The 26,387-nt window shown below is 33.0% G+C and overlaps 3 protein-coding genes across 5 annotated transcripts; all 3 read left to right on the top strand.

Moving 5' to 3' along the window:
* Positions 1-549: 549 nt before the first annotated feature.
* On the top strand, positions 550-8,065 carry LOC139091145 (uncharacterized). The gene is made up of 8 exons (XM_070641088.1): positions 550-843; positions 910-1,022; positions 1,101-1,186; positions 1,921-2,169; positions 3,326-3,390; positions 7,214-7,339; positions 7,405-7,581; positions 7,654-8,065. Exons 1-8 carry the CDS (start codon positions 590-592, stop codon positions 8,003-8,005), a joined length of 1,422 nt encoding a protein of 473 aa, XP_070497189.1. The 5' UTR covers positions 550-589; the 3' UTR covers positions 8,006-8,065.
* Positions 8,066-8,234: 169 nt separating this feature from the next.
* LOC139091143 (uncharacterized) lies at positions 8,235-10,842 on the top strand. The gene is made up of 6 exons (XM_070641083.1): positions 8,235-8,366; positions 9,500-9,630; positions 9,721-9,797; positions 10,467-10,508; positions 10,575-10,634; positions 10,706-10,842. The coding sequence occupies exons 1-6, from the start codon at positions 8,235-8,237 to the stop codon at positions 10,840-10,842; spliced, it is 579 nt and encodes a 192-aa protein (XP_070497184.1).
* A 389-nt stretch (positions 10,843-11,231) lies between these two features.
* LOC139091144 (alpha-tocopherol transfer protein-like) lies at positions 11,232-25,925 on the top strand. 3 transcript variants are annotated; one of them, XM_070641084.1, is made up of 5 exons: positions 11,232-11,290; positions 24,544-24,793; positions 24,855-25,001; positions 25,269-25,466; positions 25,533-25,925. In XM_070641084.1, the coding sequence occupies exons 2-5, from the start codon at positions 24,563-24,565 to the stop codon at positions 25,839-25,841; spliced, it is 885 nt and encodes a 294-aa protein (XP_070497185.1). In that variant the 5' UTR covers positions 11,232-11,290; positions 24,544-24,562; the 3' UTR covers positions 25,842-25,925. The 3 variants fall into 3 exon arrangements, with proteins under 3 accessions (XP_070497185.1, XP_070497187.1, XP_070497186.1); XM_070641086.1 differs by lacking the exon at positions 11,232-11,290 and adding an exon at positions 19,295-19,313; XM_070641085.1 differs by lacking the exon at positions 11,232-11,290 and adding an exon at positions 20,481-20,655.
* The last annotated feature ends 462 nt before the right edge of the window (positions 25,926-26,387 follow it).

Below are 26,387 nucleotides of genomic sequence, written 5' to 3'. Positions count from 1 at the left end.
CTTGGTAAAGAATTGGTTTCTTTGCCTGTTAGGGTATTGTAAGGATTATAAATTAATGAAGTATTCTAAACCTAAAGGGTTCCAAAATTGAATGTTTTACTCAATTAATAGATTGGAAAATTGTTCAAAATCTTGCGGCTTCTTTAAACATATTTTCTAAAGTCTGACAAAACCCACCCAATAATAACATAAGATAATTCTAATTCCAACAACTATATGAAACGTACAAACCGCCCTAACCACTCAGCCAATCTTCATGCTAACACATTATAAACAAAAAAAAGTGGAAAAGAAAAACAGAAGAATTGTGTAAACATCTAAATACGCTTGATATGATTACACAATGTGTATAATATTAAAGCGCCAAAGAACAATATTCTTGTAATGCGACCTGGCAAAGAATTTTTACCGTTAATTCTACAACAAGCTGTGAAACACATTAATTCGAAAGTATAAATTCGATGATGATTACATTAATTTACTTTAGTCGCATTTGATCAGTTCCATTGTGAGGTATAATCGATAGTCCGTGAAGACAGAAACAAACTTCTTAAGTGCATAATTTCATTGACATTGGGATAGGTTAAGAATGATTGTGAAAATTTTGTTGATTTTGTTCACCATTTTAAAGCTATGCTGTGTAAATGCACAGATACCAAGTTTTGGACGATGTCCAGAATATGACGCAATGCCTGATTTTGATAAAGAGAAATTTTTGGGTTCATGGTATGAAATTGAACGATATTTTACGGTAACAGAAGTCGTTTCAAAGTGCATATCGGCTGATTATGAGAGACGAGCTGATGGAAAAATTTATGTCAAAAATTACTACACAAATCGGATGTAAAACATAACTTTACTGTTCCTTAATATCTATCACAAAATTACCATCAACTTTATTTCTTGTAGTAACAACGTTCAACGTATCATATCGGGTAAATTCTCAATCACTGGAAAGGGAGGCGAAGGCAGATTTAATGTCAGATATGAATCGTTTCCATTAAACTATGATGCAGCTCTCGGTAAGCTTACTACGATGATGTTAATTGACATGTGCTGACATTGCAACTTTTTTTGTGTGTGTTATTAAATTATCTTAGTTGTGCTTGATACTGACTATAAGAATTATGCAGTTATTTGGTCGTGCAGTAATGTTACTGCGTTAGGACATACTGAAAGTGCTTGGGTGAGTAAATTGGATATTTTATGGGGAATTATAAGTGGTTGACATGAAATAGGATTGAAATTTAAGTGGAATAGGAGTGGAAGTTAAGAACAGAAGCCTAATTGGGGATTATTTAAAGGCTGCTTAGTAAGTGACGTAGCTTAACTGTATTATCTATTTCCTTACTGTCCTGAATAGGACAAGACGGTTAATCAATCAAGAATCCATTCTCAGGCCGGAATAACTCTGACTTACTATTGGATTCAGTTTATATCCAGTACTATGCAAGGATAACACTACTCTGATGCCGGCATCAAGTAGGAGCCTCACTTGGTTCAAAACAGATATTTGATCGATTAACTGACCTGTGCTATTCGAGTGTAACCATTTCCTTATGTAGAGCTCATGGTTAAGGTCTGAATTGTTAATAAATCCAATTCTAGACGTCATTTACGTACAATCATTTCACTTCCCAGCTCCCTTTTATTAATAAAAATCTTTCGTGCTTAATAAAAAATTACAAATTGTTTACATAACATCCATTATCACATCATTTACAATCCTATAATTCAATCGTCGTTAAAACTTCATTTGAGTGAATCTAAAAATAAGTTTGCTGTAAACTTACATTATACAAATTATCAAGTCTAATGGATACTCGTTAGAGATATTTTTAGAAACAAAGTTTTATACTTCCGTAATTTAATTCATCCTCAATAATTAAGCATTCCATTATTTCTCATAATCTTCTTTAGTTAATGTCCCGTCAGCGAAATCCACGAGGAGAAATTTTACAAGCAGCTTACGGTGTTTTAGACAAATACAAAATGAATCGGTCATTTTTCGTCAAGAGCGACCAAGAAAATTGCGAGACTTTACCTCCAATACAAGAAGCAATTGACCCGGCTACAAAAAATAAAGACAATGAAAAGACTGAAAATGTTACCGAGAATGTGACAATTATTTCAGAAGAGAAGACAGAACTCAACAGCACAGAAGCGACTGTTTGATTTATTTTAAGTTTTGGGTTTAGTTTGGTTATGATGTCTAAATTGGGTTCTAGAACTGCAAGTCTAGAGACAGTAAACATAGATCTGGTGTTTTGGACAGTCGAAAACTGCAATCTTGCCCATCTAAAATGCTGTAAATGCAGGTCTACAGCCCTGGACAGCCAAGAACTGCATGTCTGCTTATCTAAAATGAAGGACTGCAGTTCTTGGCAAACTCTTTGTCCAAGAAGCTAACGACATCCAGAAGGATTGGTGATAAGACTTGTTGAGAGTAGTCACTGACATCCTCTACTGTTTTTCTGGCATTTTAGTCCAAGAACAGCCATAAAATCTCAATTTTGGACATCATAAGTGAACAACCCCCAATAGTAAATTAAGAAAATAATTTTTTGTTTGTATTCCTCATTGTGAGTTTAAAACAAGTTTTGTAATAATAAAAAGTACTTTAGTAACGATAAGAAATGTTAATGGAAATTTATATCTCTATCAACTTTATGTTCTGTTGCTGTGCATAGCTTGCATTTATTTTGGGATTATATGTTGAATGAAATTGTTTGTGTAAATTGCTTCATTCAGAATTGAATTTATCTATATTTTATGTAATAGAATGTCAGACGCTCATTTATATTGTTCTATATGTTATCTTCATTGTCAAGTCATTGTATTTTAAAGATGTACGCAACAAAGAATTGCCTTAGTGAGCGGAAAAATACGATAACATTTTATGTCAAATATTGTTCATACCCGAATCAATTTCCATGAAAAATTTCCTTTATGTATGTGCAAATATTTTGAGTGAAAGAAGATGTACATAAAAAATATTTCAATGCTAAGACATTAACAGATTACACGTCTATAGCTTAACATCTTCTTTAAAATTTAATTTTGCAGAGCTCTTTTGCTCGTTTTAAAGCAATACTTAGCGCTGAATTGTTATGTTAGAATATTGTAGTATCTGAATAGAATCACAGAGTCGACAGCTTGTGAGCATGTTGTCATATCATCAACTCGAGTAGTTCAATTCTGTTAATTGATCCAACATTCTGCCCTTCATGACGTCGTAACACTGACTTGTTGTTGGATTCGACTTGTATTCGGCATTATGTCAGATTCAATCTCGCCTGATATTGAATTTTGAATCGATTAATAGGATGACCAGGATGCTTTCTTGATGCCGGGATTGGGTCCAAGATATCCTGCGAAATTTCCGTTTTGGTATAATGAGGAATAGCATAATGATCAGATGATTTTCGCAGTTTTGGGAAAAATCAGGACAATTCTAAGTTTGACACTATCGAGCTTTATCGGGACACAGCAGCAAGATTGAAAAGTACAGCAGTTTCCCGGTTAAAATACAGCAGAAGCCTTTTCGGCTATTCGGATAACAATCTGTACAATGTTATCTAACTTTACCTAAAGACTTTAAATCGGTTACCTATCAACTCGACCGGAGGGTCCTTAGAATATATTATAATGTAGGGTTTGCTTATATCAATGACACTTCCATCGATGATCTGTTGTATCATCCCTAAATCTCTACAAAATGCTGATGTTTTTGATATAGCCAACAATGTCCAAGCAGGATCCTTACTCTTCCACTACGAGATTCGCTTATATATTTTCCCAATCTACCAGATTCTACTCTACTCAGACACCCCAAATCTCAAACCAAACGATTAATAATTTTACTATAAATTCCTTGATATTCACGCAAATCACATCATCATTAACCAAAATTATGACTTAAATTTCCTTGAATTTTCTTTCACTCTAATTGTTTCCACAGCTCGCATAAAAACATTCAACATTTGCTCATGCTTTTCACTTTCGAAGAATTTTTATTAAGAAACTTTATCCATTAAATTGTTTATCAAAGACTTTGTTTTGTCTTCTTGCTTTTTGCTACTTCATTCAGTCGCTCGCTAAAATAACTCAACAGTAAAAGAAATGAATAAATTTTTTTTCTTTGGAAAGGCGTCAAACAATGAGAAAGTTTATCAAGCCTTTTTTCTCGTTTATGGAAGCATACATCATCAGAAATTTTTCATTTATGTTGTTCTTGTGATTCTATGTGTTCAGCTTAGATAATGCATACATGTGTTTAAATTGATATGGATGAGTTTTTGAGGATAGAGCATGTTGTAGAGTTGAGCATTGGAAGTTTTGTTGGGGTTTTTCGTAAGAACTTAAAAAATATCTGTTACTGTAGGAAATTAGGTTAGATTCAATCAAGGGTCAGACACTCCAGTGGTACAGTACTGTACTTACTGTACTTACTGTACTTTTCATACAAGTACAGTAAGTACAGTAGGTACAGTACAATACTTACTGTACTTTCATACAAGTACAGTAAGTATTGTAAGTATTGTACTGTACTTACTGTACTTTCATATAAGTACAGTAATTATTCTACTGTACTTACTGTACTTATATGGAAAATATTATAAGGATTATTTTGTTAAATTCTCTTGTGAAATATGTGAAATTAATGTTAAATATCTTAAAATTGTAATTTTTTACCTTAGTTTTCTTATAATAATGTAAAAATAACTACTACAAATCCGAATTTAATTTAATTCTTCTTATTTTGACCTGAATTTTCTTATTTGAAATGAAAAATCGTTCTGAAAAGCCTGATTTGGCCTCGAATTTTATATTTAGAGTAAAAAATCAATCGGAAAAGCCGAATTTGACTTCGATTTTCTTATTTGGGATGAAAAATCTCCCGGAAAAGCCGAATATGGTCTAGATTTTCATAGTTAGGTTAAAAAATCACTCGGAAAACCCGAATTCGGTCTGGATTTTCATATTTGGGATAAAAAATCATTCGAAAAAGCCAAATTTGGCTTCGATTTTCATATTTGGGATGAAAAATCACTCGGAAAACCCGAATTCGGTCTGGATTTTCATATCTGGGATAAAAAAATCATTCGAAAAAGCCAAATTTGGCTTCGATTTTCATATTTGGGATGAAAAATTACCCGGAAAACCCGAATTCGGTCTCGATTTTCATATTTGAGATGAAAAATCACTAGGAAAAGCCGAATTTGGCCTCGATTTTTTTATTTGGGATGAAAAATCACTAGGAAAAGCCGAATTTGGCCTCGATTTTCTTATCATATTCACACCAAATTTTCAATTTGGGCAAGATTCAATGCAAAAGGGTCAATTTTTGACTCTTTAGCAAGTTTTAAGGGTCAGACACATGGTAGGAACTAATTGGCCAGACTCTAATCCTAAGAAACCTAATATATTGTAAAAATTCACAATTTTCAGTAAAAGTCATACTTATTGCAAGCTACTTGTTTAAAACATCTATATAATCAATTGTGTATCCTGAGTGAGTTCTTAGGCTCAAATCCAATTTTTTTAGATGGAAATTCTTCAATTCGCCTTTATACAGGGTTCGTTCTAAACTGCAGAACTCAGCTGTGTACGATAGACTATAAGCTATAGAATAGATAGTATCACACTTGGAATCAGTAATTAATAAGCGGAAGTATTCAGGCGCCAATTGAGAGAGGCCATGGTTCACACTTGATCTGTACGGCCAGCAAAGTAAGTAAGTTAGTAAGATACAGAAAAAACTGCAGGCCAGGGCATATTAAATGCAGACCTTCGGTTTTTGGTCTAACCCTATCTTGAAAACAACAACAGAGCGTGGCGTCTAATGCAACTATTGAACCAAAACTGTTTATTTCGGATTTCATATTCAGAAGATTTAAAATTCAGCCTCAAAATACACATCAAAGCTAGTACTTGAGCTCTAGTTCATGTAAATATCTCCAACCTAATAAAATTTGCATACTGCTCTTTCTAAAATGCGTCTTTTTTATCCCTAGTCTCAATATCTACAAACACCACATCCATAATTTCCATAAAATCGCCATTAAAATGCGTCTCATTCATCTACTCTTATTGCCGTAACATTCTCATACCTCACAATCTTATCGTGTGTGTTTCTTTTCTTCATCATTCATTCTTTACACGCTCACGCTATTAGATTTGTTAAGACAAAAGAAAGCAAAAACAACAAAAAAAACAAAAACACGAGAAACTTGAGTTTGCAACAACATCAGCAACAATTTCGATCTATGAACATGGAGAGAGAAGAAGAAAGGAGGAAGATAAATATTGAAAGTTTATCATAGATGTGTAAAAAAATATATTTTTTACAACTTGTACCGTTTCTTCTCTAATCACATTATTCGTGAATGTGTATAGAAATTAAAATATAGTCAACGTGCTACTGTTTTAGTGGCTGAGGCGCATTTACTAGTGTGATGTATCTCTTGACTAGGTCAGTTGTTACGTATGGTGACCTACTTGTTATCTAGTCAGGGAAAATGATCCAGTAGCTATCAAGTCATACAGTAAGTTAGCTGTTATTTACTATTATAGCAATTATGAGCTGATTTTGCAAGAATTAGCTAGGAAATCATGCTCAGTATTGCTGTGAAATGCAGACGGTGACAAAAAAAACCTTCAAAATTCGACATTTTTGTGCAGTCTAGTTTAGTCCATCTCATATGGATTACTAGTCAATCAACTAATTAATCAGGCTACCATCTAGCCATCAGTAATTGATGTTTCCTTCCTTTAAGCCACTCGGGGTAGAAAAGTCGAGAAATCTGAACTTCAGGTCGGTATACGTCTGTTCTGAACTTGGATTTCACAGAATGTGACCCCAATTCAGATTATAGTCAAAGTGAAGAAGAGTCAAAGTGAACAGACTTCGATGGGCTGGACATGTTATCAGAAGACCTGTACAAGCTCAAAGAAGACCTGTACAAGCTCCATGACAGACGAAAGCCAGCAATAGAGCCAGCATTAGGCATATAAGGGGCCCTGGATCACAAATGATCTATACAGTCAGGAAAGTAAGTAAGCAAGCTTTCCGTGTCCATTCCTTGACAACTACTGGACACCAACCAAACTGTCTATCTCACCACTCTTCTTCAAAAATCCTCTAAAAACTAGACGTCGGAATTAATTTCTCAACATTGAGAGATATTTCCACATGATGCTGTTGTATCAGTTGGATTTTATCTGGGCTTTTGGTGACACGCGGAATTTCTCACCTCATTATGAGTGCGAAAATAATTTCTATAATATTTTTGATTGTCATTTTGAAGGCTGATGGACAGGTGCCGGCATTTGGAAGGTAAGTTCATTTATTATTCTACTCAATTGGCTTTAAAAGGCTTAATTCTCGCACATATAATTTAGATGTAGAAATCAGTTCAAGCCAATGAGAGATTTTCAAAAGTTGAAATTTATGGGACAATGGTTTGAGGTCGAGCGATTCTATACAGTAAGAGATTACATTGCAAGTTGCATATCTGTAACATTCGACCGATTTGATAATGGAAAAATTTATGTCAATAACGAGTACACAAATCGATTGTAAGTAAATGAAATTTTTTGATGAAGCGCAAGTGGCACTTGACATTCCGTATACTTTTTTTTGCTTTCTAGGACACAACGGCGCGAAACATTGACGGGAAAATTTAAATTGACGCAAGGTGAAAATGTCGGTGTTTTTGCAGTTCGGTATGACTTGTTGCCGAGTTATTTGAATTTTGAAGTGCTTCCTGACATCATCCAGAGATTTAATGCCACAATTAACATATTAAACACTGATTATACAAGTTATGCAATCTTATGGTCGTGCCGTGAATTTGGTCGTTATGGACATACTGAAAATTCATGGCTATTGACACGGGAGCAACATCCGTCAGAGGAAATTCTACAAACAGCTTACGGCGCTCTTGATAAAGTTGGATTGAGGAATTTTTTCACAAAAGCACAGCAAGAAGGGTGCCCTTGATGAACATATTTTATATTCTTATGACTGACTTTTTATAGTCAAATCACGATTACATCTTCATCTCGAACGGAATCGATACCATTAAATTTTATTTATTTTTATTTATTCGATTTATTTTTTTGTATAAATTTTGATGCAGTCACAATAAACTTAGTCAGTTGTTTGGAAATTCAGCATACACGTTTTAAATATTCAATCACAAATCTAGTGTCAAAAAAAAGTAGAAATTATGAATTCGCTTTGTGTATTTTTAGCAATCGGATTTCTAATTTTCGGCATTTCCGTAGCCCAACAGCCACTTGTACAAGATGAATGTCCAGAATCTTGTAGTGCTACAAATGTTCGAATGTCAAATGATAAGGTAAGATGAATTAAATGTTTGTGTCACGTGTACAGTGTCAGAGACATTAATTTTCCATCGATGTAATTCCATTGGGGGGACAGAAAATTGTGTCAATATTTTATTGCACGTTCGGAAGATTCTTACTTGATGTCTTCGTTTTTGTTTTCTATCCTGTCACTACTGTGATGGGTTTTTGTTTGTTGTTTGTTTGTTTTCTTGTTATTTATAACTTATTTCCGTTTTAAAATTGTCGGAGGGATATTAAGGGGTTTATTGTTAAGTGACGTCGTACTTGCTAAATTACTTCGCTGGTCGAACGAATCCAGACATTGACACTACGTTTCATTCGTATGACATTTCTTTTGTTCGATTGTTTTGGATGAAATTTTGAGTTTCTATACCTTGGTACAGATCAACTGTGATCCATGGTTTCGCTTAGTTGGCATCTGAATCTAGCCCTATCGCAGACTGTCTTTAAAGTTACGTCTGTGCGCCAAAATATGAGAAAGTGAGGAGAATCAGGGATTTTGCTTGAATTTTTCGTAGAAGCCTCAAGTCTCAATCTCCAAGAGGGATTCATACTGCTTAAACTTGACTTGGACTCCCCCTGGTTATGCCAATGAAAATGGTTTATCTCATTTTCAGGACACTAACGTCTGACTTGTTCTTCAACAGCAAAACTTTTTGTTATCCTACTAAATGATATATATCATTTATAACCACCTTTTGCGCTTGTGAGATTAGGGACCGTTCATTTATCATGTGACTTAAAATATTTACTTTTTGAAACACATAGTGTCTCTCCTTTCCCCCAAGCTCCTCTAGTTAAATATCTGAATATCATCCATTCCTTCCTTTCTTCTTCCTTACTCTAAAAGCATTACGTAATAAGCAAATGGACCCGCAGAATTTAATACAAAATTCCAAACCCAAACCAAACCGAAACAACAATTTAAAGCCTTTAAATCACAAAAAGTCGACGAAGTCTTTAAGGAATAAAATTCTAGAAATATCAAATCACGACTCTCTCAATAAATCCCATTGTACTTTCCAACCTTCATCTCACAATCAAACATTGCTTCAACTTCTTCCATTGAGTAAATAACAATAAAGTCAAATATTATTTTTATTTTTGTACCATCCTTTTAAAGCTCGCTGGAATTTGGTATTTACACGCGAGTATTCCACGCTTTTTTGAAGAAGAGATGAAATGCACTTTCATCAATGTCACAGAATTGGAAGAAGATCATCTTTATTTTGTGAAACATGAATTTAATAACAAGTAAGTTGAGTATGTCTCTTGATAAATTTTACAAATTATATGAATTTATTTTTCATTTCAAATGGACTTAAATTTATTTATTTAATGCAGCACAAATGAGCCAAGGGAGACATTTGGAGCGATTGAGTATACTAAGGATGGTGCTACAAATATTTACTACACAGATCGTATGTCTGAAATGTGTTTTGGTTGGGGATGTTGATGAAATTTTTTGATGATTAGGAAAATTAGTGGATATGTCAAAATTGTTTAATAAGCTCAAAAATATTCAAGAATTTTAAAATTCTTCAAAAAGTTCAAATTCGTTTAAAAAGTTCAAAATTGTTCAAAAAGCTTAGATTCAGTCAAAAAGTGTAAAATTGTTCAAAAAGTTCAAAAAGCTCCGATTCATTCAAAAAGTTCAAAAATCTTCAAAAAACTCAAATTAGTTCAAAAAGCTCATATTTCTTCAAAAAGCTCAGATTCATTCAAAAAGTTCAAAATTTTCCAAAAAGCCACAATTTGTTCGAAAAGCTCAGATTCGATCAAAAAGTTCAAAATTCTTCAAAAAGTTCAGATTTGTTCAAAAAGCTCAGATTTTTTCAAAAAGTTCAAGATTCTCCAAAACGACCCAATTTGTTCAAAAAGTTCAGATTCGATCAAAAAGTTCAAAATTCTTCAAAAAGTTCAAATTTGTTCAAAAAGCATAAAATTATCAAATTTATTCAAAAAGTTTTTGAAACCCAAATTTATTCAAAAATCTCAATTTTGTTCAAAATTCTAAAAATTCAAAAACTAGATCATCAACCCACAAACTTCTACCAAATTAACCTAATCTAATTCTTAAAATTTTGTAGTCTTTCTTCCATTCGCTTACAATACAATTGCTTTAAGCGACGGTAACATTAATTCTAATCTTAATTATCATGATGAATTTTAAACAGACTTTTCTTCTTAATATGTAGATTATTGGATCTTGATTACGTGCAATGAATGTGGATTTTATTCATTAGATGGATCTGGCTGTAAGATATACTTCCTATTCTTCTTGTGTGAATCGTGAAACGATTAAATTTTTTATATTTAATATATCTAGCCTATGCTTATGCCTTTACAAGACTTCAATATCCACCATATGAGACGAATTCAGAAATTACGGATATTTTGAAAGATTGCGGAATCAGCAAGAAATATTTGGTTGGACAGGATCAAAATCGTTGCACATTTTGCTAATTTTGAGTATATATTAATGTAAAATAAAGACTTAAGTAAACTTCACCAAAAATTAACGGTTTTTATTATTTCAAATTTCCAAAAGCTCTCTAAAAGCTTTTTTTCACATCAAAAGCTCATTTTTAAATTTCAACGGTTCATTTTTTAAATCAAAACAAAAAAGAATTTACAGTGAAATTATCGCCTATCTTGATATGCTGTTTCATCACGTTTTGCATGATGCTTCATATCAGAACAACAAATTTAATAACATACACTGATATAATCTACATTTTTGCAGTCAAGCTTAGCAAATCCATGAGCTATTTTAAATAATCTCAGACTTTATTTTCTTCTTTATCGCTGTAGAGGAAATGCTTTTGCTTTTCAAGCTCATTAAAAATGTTCTAACGACATGATCGTACAGTCAGTCGGTGTTTAGATTTACTGCCAACAACACTCGATATACGTAAGAAGATTTTTTGTTATTTTTGTTCTATTTCTTTTAATTCCTCATTAGATTCGCATGTGGAATGAATCACGGGAAGCTAGTGCATGTGATAAATATTGTTAAACAATAAAAAAAAAGTTTATGTGCTTTTACAGTGGCTGATGCTCTATAAATATTTATTTTTGTTCGTGCACAATCATATATTGAGTTGGAAGATTTGCTTTAATGACACAATTTGTAGATTTTAATGACTGGAAAAAATATTTGAGGTACAATTGAGCATTTCGTGCATGAAATTTTGCACACATGTTGATTAATTATTAAAAATAATAATTTTGATTGGAAATTGGAGCTTGTGATTAGCTATCTTAGAAGCGTGTGCTTTTTAGGAAGTTACCGTGATGTAAATATGCTAAGTGTTTAGTGGGTTCTAGAATTAAGTATGAAATTACTTTAATTATTGCATTAATTAAGAATCTGGTTTTCTTACTTAATACGCAGTATTTTCTTTATTGACGGATGCTGCTTGTGATAAACTTGTAAGGAACATGATGTAAAATAGTCGGGAAATAGTATTCCCTGACCGGCGTGACTATAGTGTTAGGCTGGATTTTGACAAATCTGACTCTGAATTGTTAAACAAGTTCCTATGACAGACAAAATCCGAAAACATTTTTGACAATTTTGTAAGAAAAACCATACAAATTATCAAGAATTTGTAAGGTTTTTGCCTGTCTCAGATGCCTGTTCTAATTTGACTCAAAACTTGAATCACCCTGTCTGCATGCTATTTATGCCATATGACATGCTTGGACGTCACATGGCTTAAAAACGGTCGAAAATTCGGATTATGGCCAGCTTGAAACTACAAATTCAATGAAATTCAGCCTTAGTCCAGAGTCAAGTCGGCCTGGGGATTAAATTTCGGTCATTTCTATATCATGTGCTGTGCGGAATATATCCTCATGATATGGCGAGCTCAAAGTTGACTCAAATTTTGTATTGAGAATTTGATTTGAGTCGACTTGACTCCATACCAAATCCGTGTCGACATCAAGTTCTAGTTATAAATATCATTAAAACTTCAATTCTCTAATTTAATTATTCTGAATCATTCAAATAACATTCTAAAGGAATTCTCATCTCTAATATGCAAATTTGCATTATTTAATTCTATTATTTTCTGGATTACTATTCCATCATCAATATTGAGAAAAATGAAACAATCTCTCCCAAATACACTCATTCGTTGTTTGAAAACAGAACAGTTCATGACCATATAATTAAATTGCTGATAAGCAGTATTTAAATCGCGCAATTCGAAGATCAAGAAGAGGATTTGTTTATATTTTTATGTACGTATATATGGACTTTAATGTAGCTTAATAGTCTATAAATAACTACAAAGTATACAGCAATTGTATAGAATAAATGTCGATATTTCTTTTGAAATTAATAAATTATTTAAAAGCTTTTGTTTATTACTCAAAGAGCTACTGGATGATATGAGCTATTGTATGGCTATTTTAAGTAGTATTTATAAAGATAGGATCGAGATTGTTAACATGAAAGTGTGATGGAACTCTTTGGGTAGTTAGTTATATGTAGGCATTCTTGTTAGAGAGAGAATTAATCTTTAGTGGATGATTGGCAAGGCAAAATAATGAATTCATTCTCAAGCATAATTGGTGTGAAGTTGTAGGTTCGAATCCTACCAGAGGTCGATTATTCAATAGCTGTAGAGTTCGTGCTGTTGACAATGTATGTAATATATTTCAAAAGTTGGACACTGAGGACTACAATTTAGTTCTAATGCGCTGATACGTCTCGACATTCAGGGTTCTTAGCGGTATGCTTTCTCGATATCGGGATCGGGATCATGATCGGAGAGCATACTCAACGGATGAAGAATCCATTTTTGGGATCAAAAATTTAGTTTGCAGCGTCAATTTATCTCAAATTTACAGAAGACCAGAACTCAAAATATCCACAATAATTCATTTTCATGTCTTAATCTTCGTGGATATCCAACAATGTCGTCTTCATTTTACGCACGATCGAGTTTTGTGTTGATCAAAAATGCACGTAAAATGACTTGAAATTTTTGGTCACGCCTTTCTTAAGCGCTAAATTTCCCAATTCCCGACATATGACGTCATCCCAGTGTCTGCTCGGAAATAAAGTCGCTGCTCAAAACCGTATAATTTAAACATTATTTTTCAAAAACAAAGAATAATGAATGTATAGGCGCAATAGAAGTATTTAAGTTAGAATAAATTCTAAACTTGTCAACCTTCAAATGAAAATTCTTTCCGGCATGATATTAAATAACTCCTCGTATAGCACACGATATTTCAATTGGTTGAACTTATAATATCTGCAATTTTATTATAAATAATTCTTTTCGTGTTCTTTTCTAGATTGCTCTTTGTGATTTTATTTTCTTTCATGCACGTCATAAATTATTTTGTATAGGGAGTCGATACATTGAATCAACTCGACTTTTATTCTCAATGATTCTTTTTAAAAAGGTTTCATATTCACACCAAATTTTCAATTTGGGTGAATATATTGTTTTTGGTCTACCACTGAAACCACTTTTTTTGATTTGCTGGATTACCCTAGGGGAATTACCCCATATAGTTCCTAGCCAAAAGTCTGTGCCTGAGAATACCAATCTAACAGTGAAAACCGCATCTCGATTGGTGCTTCCAGTGCCGAGAAATCGCAAAAATTCGCTTTCTGTCCTTTAGTTAGCAAGTTAGTTAGCAAGTTAGTTAGCAAGTTAGTTAGCAAGTTAGTTAGCAAGTTAATCGGCTGGATAACTCGCTTCAAACTCAATATTAAGACTTCGGGTTTTTTGCATTTGATAGATATTGGTTATGGCAAGAACTGATTAGTTTTTGGAGTCATAAGATGCTTCCACTGAGGCACACGATGCAAATAACTGTCATTTTTTGCAAAATTATAGCCGATTATTCCAAAACACATTTCGAAAAAATCATATTTTTTGATCATTTTTTTGATGTTACATTGTGTAACAGTGAAAAAATGACCGAAAAAATATTTTTTCAGCACGGGTTACACAGTGTAACATCGATAAAATCACCAAAAAACATTTTCATATTAACAAGAAAATTTTCAATTTCATATTTTTTGATCAATTTTTCGATGTTACACTGTGTAACAGTGAAAAATTGACCGAAAAAATACCTTATCAGCACCGGTTACACAGTGTAACATCAAAAAAATCACCAACAAACACTTTCATATTCACACCAAATTTTCAATTTGGGTGAATATATTGTTTTTGGTCTACCACTGAAACCACTTTTTTTGATTTGCTGGATTACCCTAGGGGAATTACCCCATATAGTTCCTAGCCAAAAGTCTGTGCCTGAGAATACCAATCTAACAGTGAAAACCGCATCTCGATTGGTGCTTCCAGTGCCGAGAAATCGCAAAAATTCGCTTTCTGTCCTTTAGTTAGCAAGTTAGTTAGCAAGTTAGTTAGCAAGTTAGTTAGCAAGTTAGTTAGCAAGTTAATCGGCTGGATAACTCGCTTCAAACTCAATATTAAGACTTCGGGTTTTTTGCATTTGATAGATATTGGTTATGGCAAGAACTGATTAGTTTTTGGAGTCATAAGATGCTTCCACTGAGGCACACGATGCAAATAACTGTCATTTTTTGCAAAATTATAGCCGATTATTCCAAAACACATTTCGAAAAAATCATATTTTTTGATCATTTTTTTGATGTTACATTGTGTAACAGTGAAAAAATGACCGAAAAATATTTTTTCAGCACGGGTTACACAGTGTAACATCGATAAAATCACCAAAAAACATTTTCATATTAACAAGAAAATTTTCAATTTCATATTTTTTGATCAATTTTTCGATGTTACACTGTGTAACAGTGAAAAATTGACCGAAAAAATACCTTATCAGCACCGGTTACACAGTGTAACATCAAAAAAATCACCAACAAACACTTTCATATTCACACCAAATTTTCAATTTGGGTGAATATATTGTTTTTGGTCTACCACTGAAACCACTTTTTTTGATTTGCTGGATTACCCTAGGGGAATTACCCCATATAGTTCCTAGCCAAAAGTCTGTGCCTGAGAATACCAATCTAACAGTGAAAACCGCATCTCGATTGGTGCTTCCAGTGCCGAGAAATCGCAAAAATTCGCTTTCTGTCCTTTAGTTAGCAAGTTAGTTAGCAAGTTAGTTAGCAAGTTAGTTAGCAAGTTAGTTAGCAAGTTAATCGGCTGGATAACTCGCTTCAAACTCAATATTAAGACTTCGGGTTTTTTGCATTTGATAGATATTGGTTATGGCAAGAACTGATTAGTTTTTGGAGTCATAAGATGCTTCCACTGAGGCACACGATGCAAATAACTGTCATTTTTTGCAAAATTATAGCCGATTATTCCAAAACACATTTCGAAAAAAACGCGGCCTCGCTTCGCTCGGCCGCAGACATTTAGGATTGTTTCTTATCAACATTTTCTTTCACTAAAAATTAATCATTTATATATGTGTTTTATCCATATTATAAATATAAATTTTTAATACGATATGGCGGAATGCAATCGTAGCGTGGTAAAATGCTATTTCCTTCAGGTCGTGTGTTCAAATCCAACAAAATTTTTTTTTGAAGTTTTTTTATTGAACGCGTAAACTTTTCTCAAAATATAAATATTAAATGTATTGAAATAGAAATTTATGACTAACTTTTCGTAAACAAAAACCCAACGTAAACGAATAGAAAAACTGACCGTTAATTTTGTACGGTTTTACACGAATTTGTATGGTTTTTAGCACTAGAAATTTGAATAAAAAGTTAACGGTAAAAACACAAAAATTTTTTTGTTAATATCAATTGACATTTACTGAATTAATCATGTATATTGATATAATACCTGAAAGTTATCAACTAATTAACTGTTAAAATAAAAATGTATCTTTTAAATTCATGAAGAAATCATTTTTTTTGTGAATTACAAGCATAAGTGCTTAAACGAATTCTCGATCCATTTACGTTGGACAAATACATGTGATAAAATGGACTCTCTTAGGAATCAACAAACATATGAAATTTTGAGATTCAGATCCCTTCTTTTTCACGCATAGAAGACATATGTATGAGTCTGGCGAGCAAAATTTCATACAGATTCTAATGTGATCTATAAGCACTATAATCTTCCCAAGTCGGGCGAGCGAAGCTCAGCCCGGCTCGAATAGTGATCTATATAAGGACTGTAATCTTCCCTAGTCGGGCGAGCGAAGCTCAGCCCGGCTCGTATAGTGATCTATATTAGCACTATAATCTTCCCAAGTCGGGCGAGCGAAGCTCAGTTCGGACTCATTCGAAGCCGCAGTTCGGACTTGGTTGAGCGAAGCTCACAAATTTTTGCGACCTGAACGGAGCGAAGCGAGTGAAGGCGTGAAAATTTTCCCAAGCAGTACAAACTGCATTTATATCTAAAAATGTTGCCGTGTGGAGGAAAATAGTTCGAGCGAAGCTCGAACATTAATAGTTCGAACGCAGTTCGGACTTGGTTGAGCGAAGCTCACAAATTTTTGCGACCTGAACGGAGCGAAGCGAGTGAAGGCGTGAAAATTTTCCCAAGCAGTACAATCTGCATTTATATCAAAAAATGTTGCCGTGTGGAGGAAAATAGTTCGAGCGAAGCTCGAACATTAATAGTTCGAACGCAGTTCGGACTTGGTTGAGCGAAGCTCACAAATTTTTGCGACCTGAACGGAGCGAAGCGAGTGAAGGCGTGAAAATTTTCCCAAGCAGTACAAACTGCATTTATATCAAAAAATGTTGCCGTGTGGAGGAAAATAGTTCGAGCGAAGCTCGAACATTAATAGTTCGAACGCAGTTCGGACTTGGTTGAGCGAAGCTCACAAATTTTTGCGACCTGAACGGAGCGAAGCGAGTGAAGGCGTGAAAATTTTCCCAAGCAGTACAATCTGCATTTATATCAAAAAATGTTGCCGTGTGGAGGAAAATAGTTCGAGCGAAGCTCGAACATTAATAGTTCGAACGCAGTTCGGACTTGGTTGAGCGAAGCTCACAAATTTTGCGACCTGAACGGAGCGAAGCGAGTGAAGGCGTGAAAATTTTCCCAAGCAGTACAAACTGCATTTATATCAAAAAATGTTGCCGTGTGGAGGAAAATAGTTCGAGCGAAGCTCGAACATTAATAGTTCGAACGCAGTTCGGACTTGGTTGAGCGAAGCTCACAAATTTTTGCGACCTGAACGGAGCGAAGCGAGTGAAGGCGTGAAAATTTTCCCAAGCAGTACAATCTGCATTTATATCAAAAAATGTTGCCGTGTGGAGGAAAATAGTTCGAGCGAAGCTCGAACATTAATAGTTCGAACGCAGTTCGGACTTGGTTGAGCGAAGCTCACAAATTTTGCGTCCTGAACGGAGCGAAGCGAGTGAAGGCGTGAAAATTTTCCCAAGCAGTACAATCTGCATTTATATCAAAAAATGTTGCCGTGTGGAGGAAAATAGTTCGAGCGAAGCCATAGTACATTAATAGTTTGAACGCATACTTCATTTAAATAATTTTAGTTACTATATAAGTAATCATTATTTATCACATTTATTTGATAAATCTATTGTTTTGTTCAAGTTGTTTTTTTAATTCTTACTTTTCTGTACAGTTTTCTGATATACGTATGGTGTGAATATTCCATGAAGCGTGATCCGCTTCATTACTAGTTTAATTATTTAAAATATTATTACGTAAATATCGAGTTGTGTTTAGCATTTATTGACAGGAGATATTTGATAAGTATTAATTACTTAATTACATATTATTATTCATTATTCATATAGGCGAGATGTTTTGATTTAGATTTGTCGTTTTATGGGAATTTGTGTGGATAAATTGAATAGACAAGTGAAATTATTGTTTTGGTCAAGACAGATTGTCACATTTGGGGTCAAATTCTTCAAAGAATTTAAATTTCTTTGAACTTGGTCGAATGGGATTCTTATCAATGATGCATCATTATTAGAAGGTCCTCGTCTTTTCAAAAATACGCTAAAAACAAATCAACCCACTTCCTTGCAATCCTTACAGTGAAAACCCTTACAAAAGACCCCATACAGTGTTTAAATGCCATTTTGCCATATAGTTGAAAAGCCCACAATAGCTCAGTGAATGAGGCAATTAACCAAAAATTGTACGACATGGGTTCGAGTCCTATTCGATATCTATTAGTCTTAATTAATATTTTTAGGAACTCTGAAAGAATTGCTCAAAAATTCCAATGAGAACTTTTACGGAATAAAACATCGAAATTTCCCAAATTTGGATAGATAATATCACTAATTTGAAAAATAATAGCTCTTCCCCAGTACCAGATTTACAACTCTAAGTTTCAATTTACAAACTACAAAATCTTCAACTCCCTATTCCCAAGTTAAGTTCAAAAACCTTTAACTTTCATTACATCATTAAATCATTTTGTGAAAAGTTCAATGCACATAAAATAGCCTGGATGCTGTCTTTAAAGCCTTATAACTCATTCTGAAAGTCAGTTATTATACAATGCAAAAAAAAGTTGTTGTTTCTGACTTGGAATTTGCCAATGAACTGATCAAACAAAGAAGTTAGCAACGTCTGTTTTAAAAATTGCTCCCATAATTTTATAACAGTAAATTCATTATTTTATCCTCTTTATTAGCAAGAGTTTATCCATTCCGTTGTATGTGTTGTGTTTAACCTTTTTGTTCTCATTCAATTTCGGAGAGTGTCATAAAAGTGTATTTGAAGACAAATAATTGAAGGTCTTATAATATAAATATACAATGCGCTTCTACTGAAACAATAATAACAAGCAGAAGAAATTATTTTTTTGTGGTATTTGTACAAGCTCTTGAAGATTATTGTGTGATAGCTTTTAATGGATATTTATCGGCTTGCGAGGAAGTAATGGTTAGTCTTTTAGTATCTTTTAATAGTTTACTTACTAAAGGTGATGACAAATTGTGTTGACAGGTGTTTGTTTGAATTTTTTTGGCATAATTAAATTAAGAAATTTCTTTTATAAATTTTTATATCAAAAATTTCAACTTATTTTAAATTTAAAGATAATAAATCAAATGATTTAATATTTTTAAATTCAAATATATTGAAAATTGAAACCAAAATTGAAAATTTGGTGTGAATATGATTTTTAAAAAAATAATTAAGAATGAAGATTTCAAATATAAAATCAAATTTTAAAAATATTTTTAAACTTAAAAAGGGAAGATTTTGAAATTTTAAAGAAATTTTAAAACTTTTAAAAATATTGAATGCAAAAAAAAATTAAAATTTCAAAGATTATTGAACATTTTTAAAATGCAAATTCAATTAATTTGATTTGAATGAGAAAGTTAAAATCAGTTTTCAAATTAAATTTGTTAAATAAAGTTTAATATTAGGCTTCTCAAAGTCTCGATTTCGACCGAGACCTGGATCAAAATCGAGATTACAAAGGAATTGTTCGAAATCTCGACAAATCTCTTGCTTTTGGTCTTAAGAACAATTAGCTTAAAATCCACAAAATGACCCAAAAAATTCAAAATTAAATTGATTTTAAACTTTGCAAAATCCAAATTTTCACTTTTTCAAATTTAAATTTACAAACTTTCAAACAGAATTTAAAAATTTTCTTAAAAATCTTTTAAAAATTAAAAAAATGACACTCAAACTGCAATTTAATATTCAATAAATTCTTTCACAAATTGAGTTTTAACTTCTAATTTTTCCTAATAATTATCATAACAGGACTTTTCATTTGGATTCTCCTTTTATTTACCTCACCAGAAAAATCTCAAATCTCTCTTTCAAAATTCAAATCCTTAAAAAATCTCTTCCACTCACCCCATTTTCACAATTATTCAGAATTATTCTCTTCACAACCTGATAACAAAGTAACTGAGCAATAAGAAAAGCCACACCGGGAGTCTTCATTAATTGAAAGTGAAAATAAGTCGTGAGAAGTACGAAATTCTCTCAACCTTAATTCCAAAGCATCTGCTCTCGCCAAACATCCACATAAAGACCTCAAATGATCATTATTATTTTTTTCTTCATTTCTTGTTCCTCTAACATTGCGCACATTAAAATTATTTGTAGTTAGTTTTCGACTGCCTAATAAGCAAGACGCAGTTAATCTACATCGCTGAGTATTTTTTTTCTCGTTCCTGCTTAGAACAGATTGTTGTCGTAGATCAAAACTAACTGTCAATATCGCGAGGATTTTTTAAATGTTGAATTAATTAAGCTCATTAGAATATTACTAAGTGATCAAGTTATTATTAAACAGCTATTAAAGGTTATTAACAGATATAAGGTAATTCAGCATAAAGAAATTGACTAGACATTGCGAAATGTTGTTCATGAGAGTGTAAAATAGATAAATTACGAAAAAATATAAATTCGGCAATTTCATTAGTTTTAAATGAAATGAAATTGGACAATTCTTATGTGACGTTATGCATTCTTGGAAAGTCTATAGCAAGTCTTGTGCTTTCTGGCTCTTCCTTCAATTCTTTGAGGACGAAGAATCTTAAAATTTTAAATTTTCATAGACGTAATTTACGAAATTCCCCAAAAACTTCGCAAAAGAAATAAAAAGATTTTGTAATGTTCAAGAGTTGATTGGAGTTTTTTCGGCAGTGCTTAAGATATGTAAGCAAATTGAATTGTTGTGAAATATTGAAAAATGCAAGATGAAATTGGTTAAAAGCGTATTTGAATGTGAAGTTTTTGTGATAACAATTGTATTTGTGGATGTTTGTTCATTACCGTATTCATTAATGAAGAGATTTGCTTAATATGTTGTCATTTACAAATGATATTTACAAAACTATATCAACACATCCCTGTGATTTGTTAAAAAAATTAGAGTAAAAGCTGGTAATGGAGACTCCTCAAGTAGCATAAATCAGTTAATCGATCCTAAATCCGATCCTAAGGCAACATAATTCTGAGTTGGTGCTGGATTCGGTTTGATAGTCACACCGGACTGCTGTCAGAATTTGGACCGATCAATCTTCTCTTGTGCTTCTCGGGCTCTTGGCTAATTCCCACTATTACGCAGCCTTATTCTTAAAATGGTCAATTAACAGACTCTTGAACGCTACAAAATACAATAAAACGGGATTTAAATCACTTAAATCATTACTTATCTGACTTTGTCCACAAACCACGACCACAATCTCCAGAATATAAGATTCAAAACAATTATAAGTTGTTCTTTCAATTCTTCATTCAGGATCACTTGACATTTTCATTTAACAATTCATTAATTTGAATGACTTCAGCTCAATGATTAATAACATTTTGACTCAAAATGCTGTTAACTTGGTGTCTGTCGAAAAATTAAATTTTAAAAATCTGCAAATTATTTTAAATAAGCAAATCTTCGTTTGTGTTTCCAATTATTATTGAATAAAATTATGAGCTTAAAAGTATTGTCCTTGAAGGATTCCGAGCAACATAAATGAAGAAGGCTCTATAAAGGAGCTTTTAAGACTCCGCTGAAGTTGTTTTACTATGACTTCATGGAAGTTGCCTCTTTTAGCAGCCAAATGTCACATCAAAGCGGCTTCAATTTGGCAGAGCATTTAAAGCTCCATGGCGAAGCCTTCTTGAATCACGTTGCTCGGGTATAGACATTCTAATGCAACTTTTGCTGTTATTTACCAATAAAATTACTACTCATTGCCAAATATTCAACTTAACTCACCGAAACTAAAAATAACGCAATTATTTTGAAACACCAATGACGCCAGGATAAAAGCTCTCTAAACTTCTTCTTAAAAGCCTTCTTAATTCACAAAAGCAATTATTTCTAATATTTATCCTTGGCTACAAACCATTTCAAATTTAATTTTCGATTGATTTTTTTGCATCATATTGTAATTCGGACACTGAACTGAATTAAAGATTTAATTACATTTGATCTTTCACACCTGTTGAGTTTTTGGAAGTAAAAAGTGAATTTTAATCCATAACCTTTAATGTTTTTCATCGAATGTGAGTCATGTAGTGGAAAAGAAGTATAATGAGGTGTATAATGAGTCCGGAAGGCACACGGTGTGGTCGAAAATCTGGTAACATGTTAGAGTGAATTTGGGTGGATTTCATAGTGTGTGGCCTGGACACAGAGTCTCGCTGGTCGGGATGGGTCGGATTTTCGGTCATTTTTATGCCTTTTACCTTATGCATGCTCTGAAATTTGAGATTTTAAATGGAAATTTGATTAAGTCAGCAAAGCTTCAATCCTTTATATCTTGTGCCATTAATTGGATGATCACCTAATAACTAGTCATGTCAACCATAACATTTTTCCAAAAAATTCAAATCATAGTTATGTGTCTTATTTGCCACCAATTTCCAAAAAATCAACGTAATCACTATCCATTATTTTCAAAAAAAACTATTAATCAATAGCCTGAAGAATAATTCAACAAGAGTAAAGGCACGCAATGAAGGTCAAATTAAACATTCAGTACAGATGTATTAAATTTTTCATTATTTCTTTTTCAACCTCTACGTATTGTGATTTTTTTCACTGTCAATGTCGAGACCAATCGGCGTACATGCGACAAAAGCATGTGTGTATGATATCAGAAGTAAACACAAAAATTGCGTAATTTTGTCGTGCAAAAATGTAAACATTGATATAATGAGTTTATCGAACTTGATATGTGATTTGGATTCGTTGCCTTTAAAATTATTTTCTGACTTCCTCATTGATAAATAATGAGTTTGTTCAACGATTAAGCTCTTCATTCTTTTATTTTTGAAAAGGGTGAATCAAAGGTCTTTAAAAAAATGGGCTTTACTCTTTAGAGGTCAAATGTACATGAATGATGTTTGTTAGTTATATCGCTTGGTTATTAAAGGAGCGAGGGACCGGGGTTATTTGACATATATGAGCAAAGGGTCATTCACTTATTTGGCATCATTTAGACATTTTGTAAAATTTTGAATAATTTCGAATGGTACAATCGATTAATCGATCCAAAATCCGACACCAGTGCATTGTGACTCTGGTATGATGGCGTATCGAATCTTGTCCTAAGTCATAGTCACAACTGTTTTGAGCCGGGTTTTTTGATCGATCAACCAATTTGTCCCATTCTGGAATATAATTAAATGGTTTTTGGTTGGACATAAAGTCAGTCATTTATTTCAATACCTAATTACTTCTTTGAATTCAATTGATATCCATTTGAAGATTGAAGCTAGCACTGCGTGCCCCATATGATTCAAAATAAATTACAGACTTTAAGTGTCTCTCTAATATTCAGTTTCAACTTTATTTGCTGCCTGACCAAAAAATATATTTTATCTGCAAATCATGATTCTGTTAAGATCTTTCATGCGTAGCCGTTAGATGTATTGTTAAATCTTTTTTTTTTTTGGTGTCTGTGGGAACGATCGGAAATTACGTCATACTTTGGGAGGTTTACATTCCATAACATAAAATTAGTATACTCAATTCAATAAACGTGTTCATGAATTTACTCAATCATTATAGTTGAGTATGCTCAATTTTGTGAGTATACTCCTTGAAAGATCAAAAATTTTGGTTGGGAGCTAAAATTTGTTTTATGATTTAGTTACAAAGTGTTACGGTGAGGTGAGGGAGGGGACTTAAAGACTTTTTTTGTGTTACGTAACTTCCTAACGTTCTTTTAATGTGCAACAATAAATTTTGGTAATGAAATGTTGAGTAATTTTTGTTAGATAATTAAATGTGAATTAGATTTGATTGAGATTTTTTTTTTGGACAAGCTGCTTTTGAATACTTTTTGCAAGGTCGTTGTCTCATTTGAAATAATTAAGAGTGAATAGTTTTATGTTTTGCTAAACAATTTTATGATGATTTGTTAGTCAAAAGAATGACGCTAATCTTCTACTTCTCACAAATTGGACTTCCTAAAATTCAAGAATTAAATGTCAAAATATCAAATTTTAAATTTGGCGCGTTCATTTATCACATATATTTTTGCCAAAATTTGCATATTTTTTGGCAATTCCGATGACACACAGCTTCGGGAATCTCCGAAAAATAACAAACTAATTTCCATGCAAAAAATGACGTAAATTTGTATAATGGCTTTGTAAATTCTTCTACATGTGATGTTCTGAACGGAATTATTTATTACTTCCTATTTCCATCACTCAATCCATATAACCACTAATAATAATACTCTTATAATTTCAGTTTCTTTTAAGTTATCAAAATGCCAGAGTCTGTGATAGTTTCCCATACATTAGAGCTCGATTTTCCCGATGATCTTATGGAAAATGCCAGAAATATTGGAGAAGATTCAGACCGAGTCTGCGAGTTAATGCAACAATTTAAAGATTTGATATTTGAAAAAGGTGATTGCAATCCACATCGTATGGACGATGAATTTCTCATACGGTTTCTTCGTGCGCGATTTTGGAAGGTCGAAAATGCTTACAAATTGGTAAGACAATAGCCATTAATAAATCAACAGTCACTAATCTGTCATTAAATCCTTGAAATAGTTGAGCCGGTATACACATTTTAGAGGAAGTAACATGCATTGGATTGACAAAGTGCATCCACTGTCCTTGACAGTTCTTGGAGAAGAAGATATTATGACAATAACACCGTATCTTGACCAGACAAAGAAAAGGATGATGATCTTTAGGGTAAGTGTGCTTTTGAAGTTTCTGGACTAGTTTGGGTCAACCATGGTGATTTGGCGAGGAGTTGGTGGACGTATGGTATAGCATGGACAGTATTTTGTAGTGCAAAGTGCAAAATGCAAAATATGCAAGGCAAAGTATGGAAAGTTGAGAAGCTTTATAAATTGGTTTAAAATCTGCATATTGTCCATAAATCCATGGCATTCACACACCAACTCCACTCCAAAATGTCCTTTCCATCCAAAATTCTAAAATTCTATCTTCTTACAGTTCGGAAATTGGAAACCATCAAAAATTCCAGTCGATGAGCTTTTTAAAGCTACCTTAATTTGCCTCGAAGTTGGAATTATGGAACCACGTGCACAAGTCAACGGCGGTGTTGGTATTTTTGATATGGAAGGTTTCGGATTAAATCATACGCTTCATATGTCGCCGACAATAGCACAAAAAATGATCGCAATGATGGTTGTAAGTATTAATAGCTGACCTTGAATTTATAAATTTTTTATGGTGTCTTTTTTTCTTCTCTTCAAGACTTCATTTCCTTACCGTACAACGGCAATTCATATCGTCAATCAAGGTTGGTTCTTTGACGTAGCGTTTGCATTTTTCAAACCATTCCTTAATGATGCTATGAGATCGAAGCTTTATCTACATGGAACTAACTATAAATCACTTCATAAACACATTGATCCAAGTAACTTACCAAAGAGATATGGAGGCGTAATGGAAGATTATTCATATAAACCATGGATTGATCATGCTAAGGCTAATAAACGGGTTATTAAGGAGTTGGAACTTCATGGATATTGCACCGATGAATTTTATAACACTGCAGAATAAAATTTTTGATTTTGTGTGAAGAAAATGTGTAAATTTTTATAAAAATACCTAATAAATTGAAGCTTTATAACTCTATTGTATTAATCCAGAGACTCTCAAACCTTATTGACCAACAACAACTATTAAACTTTAGGAAATTGTTAAATCATACTGAAATTGAGTATGAATTTTGTTTTTGTAAAGAATTGGATGTAAAAGGTGACTAGATCAGTACAGAAAATATTAGGTTGGTTAGAGGATTTTCACTCTTTTATAAAAAAATCGGGACACTGCTAAGTTTGGCACTATTGGGGTGCTTTTGTCGGGACACAACAGAAAGGCTGAAAAGAACAGTAGCGTCCCGGTAAAAATACAGCAGATGACCGCCTCAGAAAATAGCCATAAAATCCATGCTGAGTGAAATTTTAAAGTATTTTTGATAATTAACAACTTCCTTAGATCTTGCTTACTTACTTAGCTGGCCGTACGGATCAACAGTGATCCATGGCCTCCCTCAGATGACGCTTTAAGATGGCTCTATCGCTGGCTTCCGTCTGCCTATTGCCA

This window comes from Chironomus tepperi, unplaced genomic scaffold, assembly GCF_022539635.2.
Source record: "Chironomus tepperi strain 1889 unplaced genomic scaffold, CSIRO-AGI_Ctep_v1 contig_225, whole genome shotgun sequence".
Lineage (NCBI taxonomy): Eukaryota > Metazoa > Arthropoda > Insecta > Diptera > Chironomidae > Chironomus > Chironomus tepperi.
The sequence above is the reverse complement of the archived record's forward strand: the minus strand, read 5'-3'. Positions and strand labels throughout refer to the sequence as shown.

Coding starts and splice junctions, on each gene's coding strand:
- LOC139091145 (XM_070641088.1), top strand. CDS start 590: ATGATTGTGAAAATTTTGTTGATTTTGTTCACCATTTTAAAGCTATGC. Junction 844..909: donor AATTACTACACAAATCGGAT/GTAAAACATAAC, acceptor TATTTCTTGTAG/TAACAACGTTCAACGTATCA. Junction 3,391..7,213: donor CCTGCGAAATTTCCGTTTTG/GTATAATGAGGA, acceptor CTGTTGTATCAG/TTGGATTTTATCTGGGCTTT.
- LOC139091143 (XM_070641083.1), top strand. CDS start 8,235: ATGAATTCGCTTTGTGTATTTTTAGCAATCGGATTTCTAATTTTCGGC. Junction 9,631..9,720: donor AAACATGAATTTAATAACAA/GTAAGTTGAGTA, acceptor TATTTAATGCAG/CACAAATGAGCCAAGGGAGA. Junction 10,509..10,574: donor TACAATTGCTTTAAGCGACG/GTAACATTAATT, acceptor CTTAATATGTAG/ATTATTGGATCTTGATTACG.
- LOC139091144 (XM_070641084.1), top strand. CDS start 24,563: ATGCCAGAGTCTGTGATAGTTTCCCATACATTAGAGCTCGATTTTCCC. Junction 24,794..24,854: donor TCGAAAATGCTTACAAATTG/GTAAGACAATAG, acceptor TCCTTGAAATAG/TTGAGCCGGTATACACATTT. Junction 25,002..25,268: donor AAAGGATGATGATCTTTAGG/GTAAGTGTGCTT, acceptor ATCTTCTTACAG/TTCGGAAATTGGAAACCATC.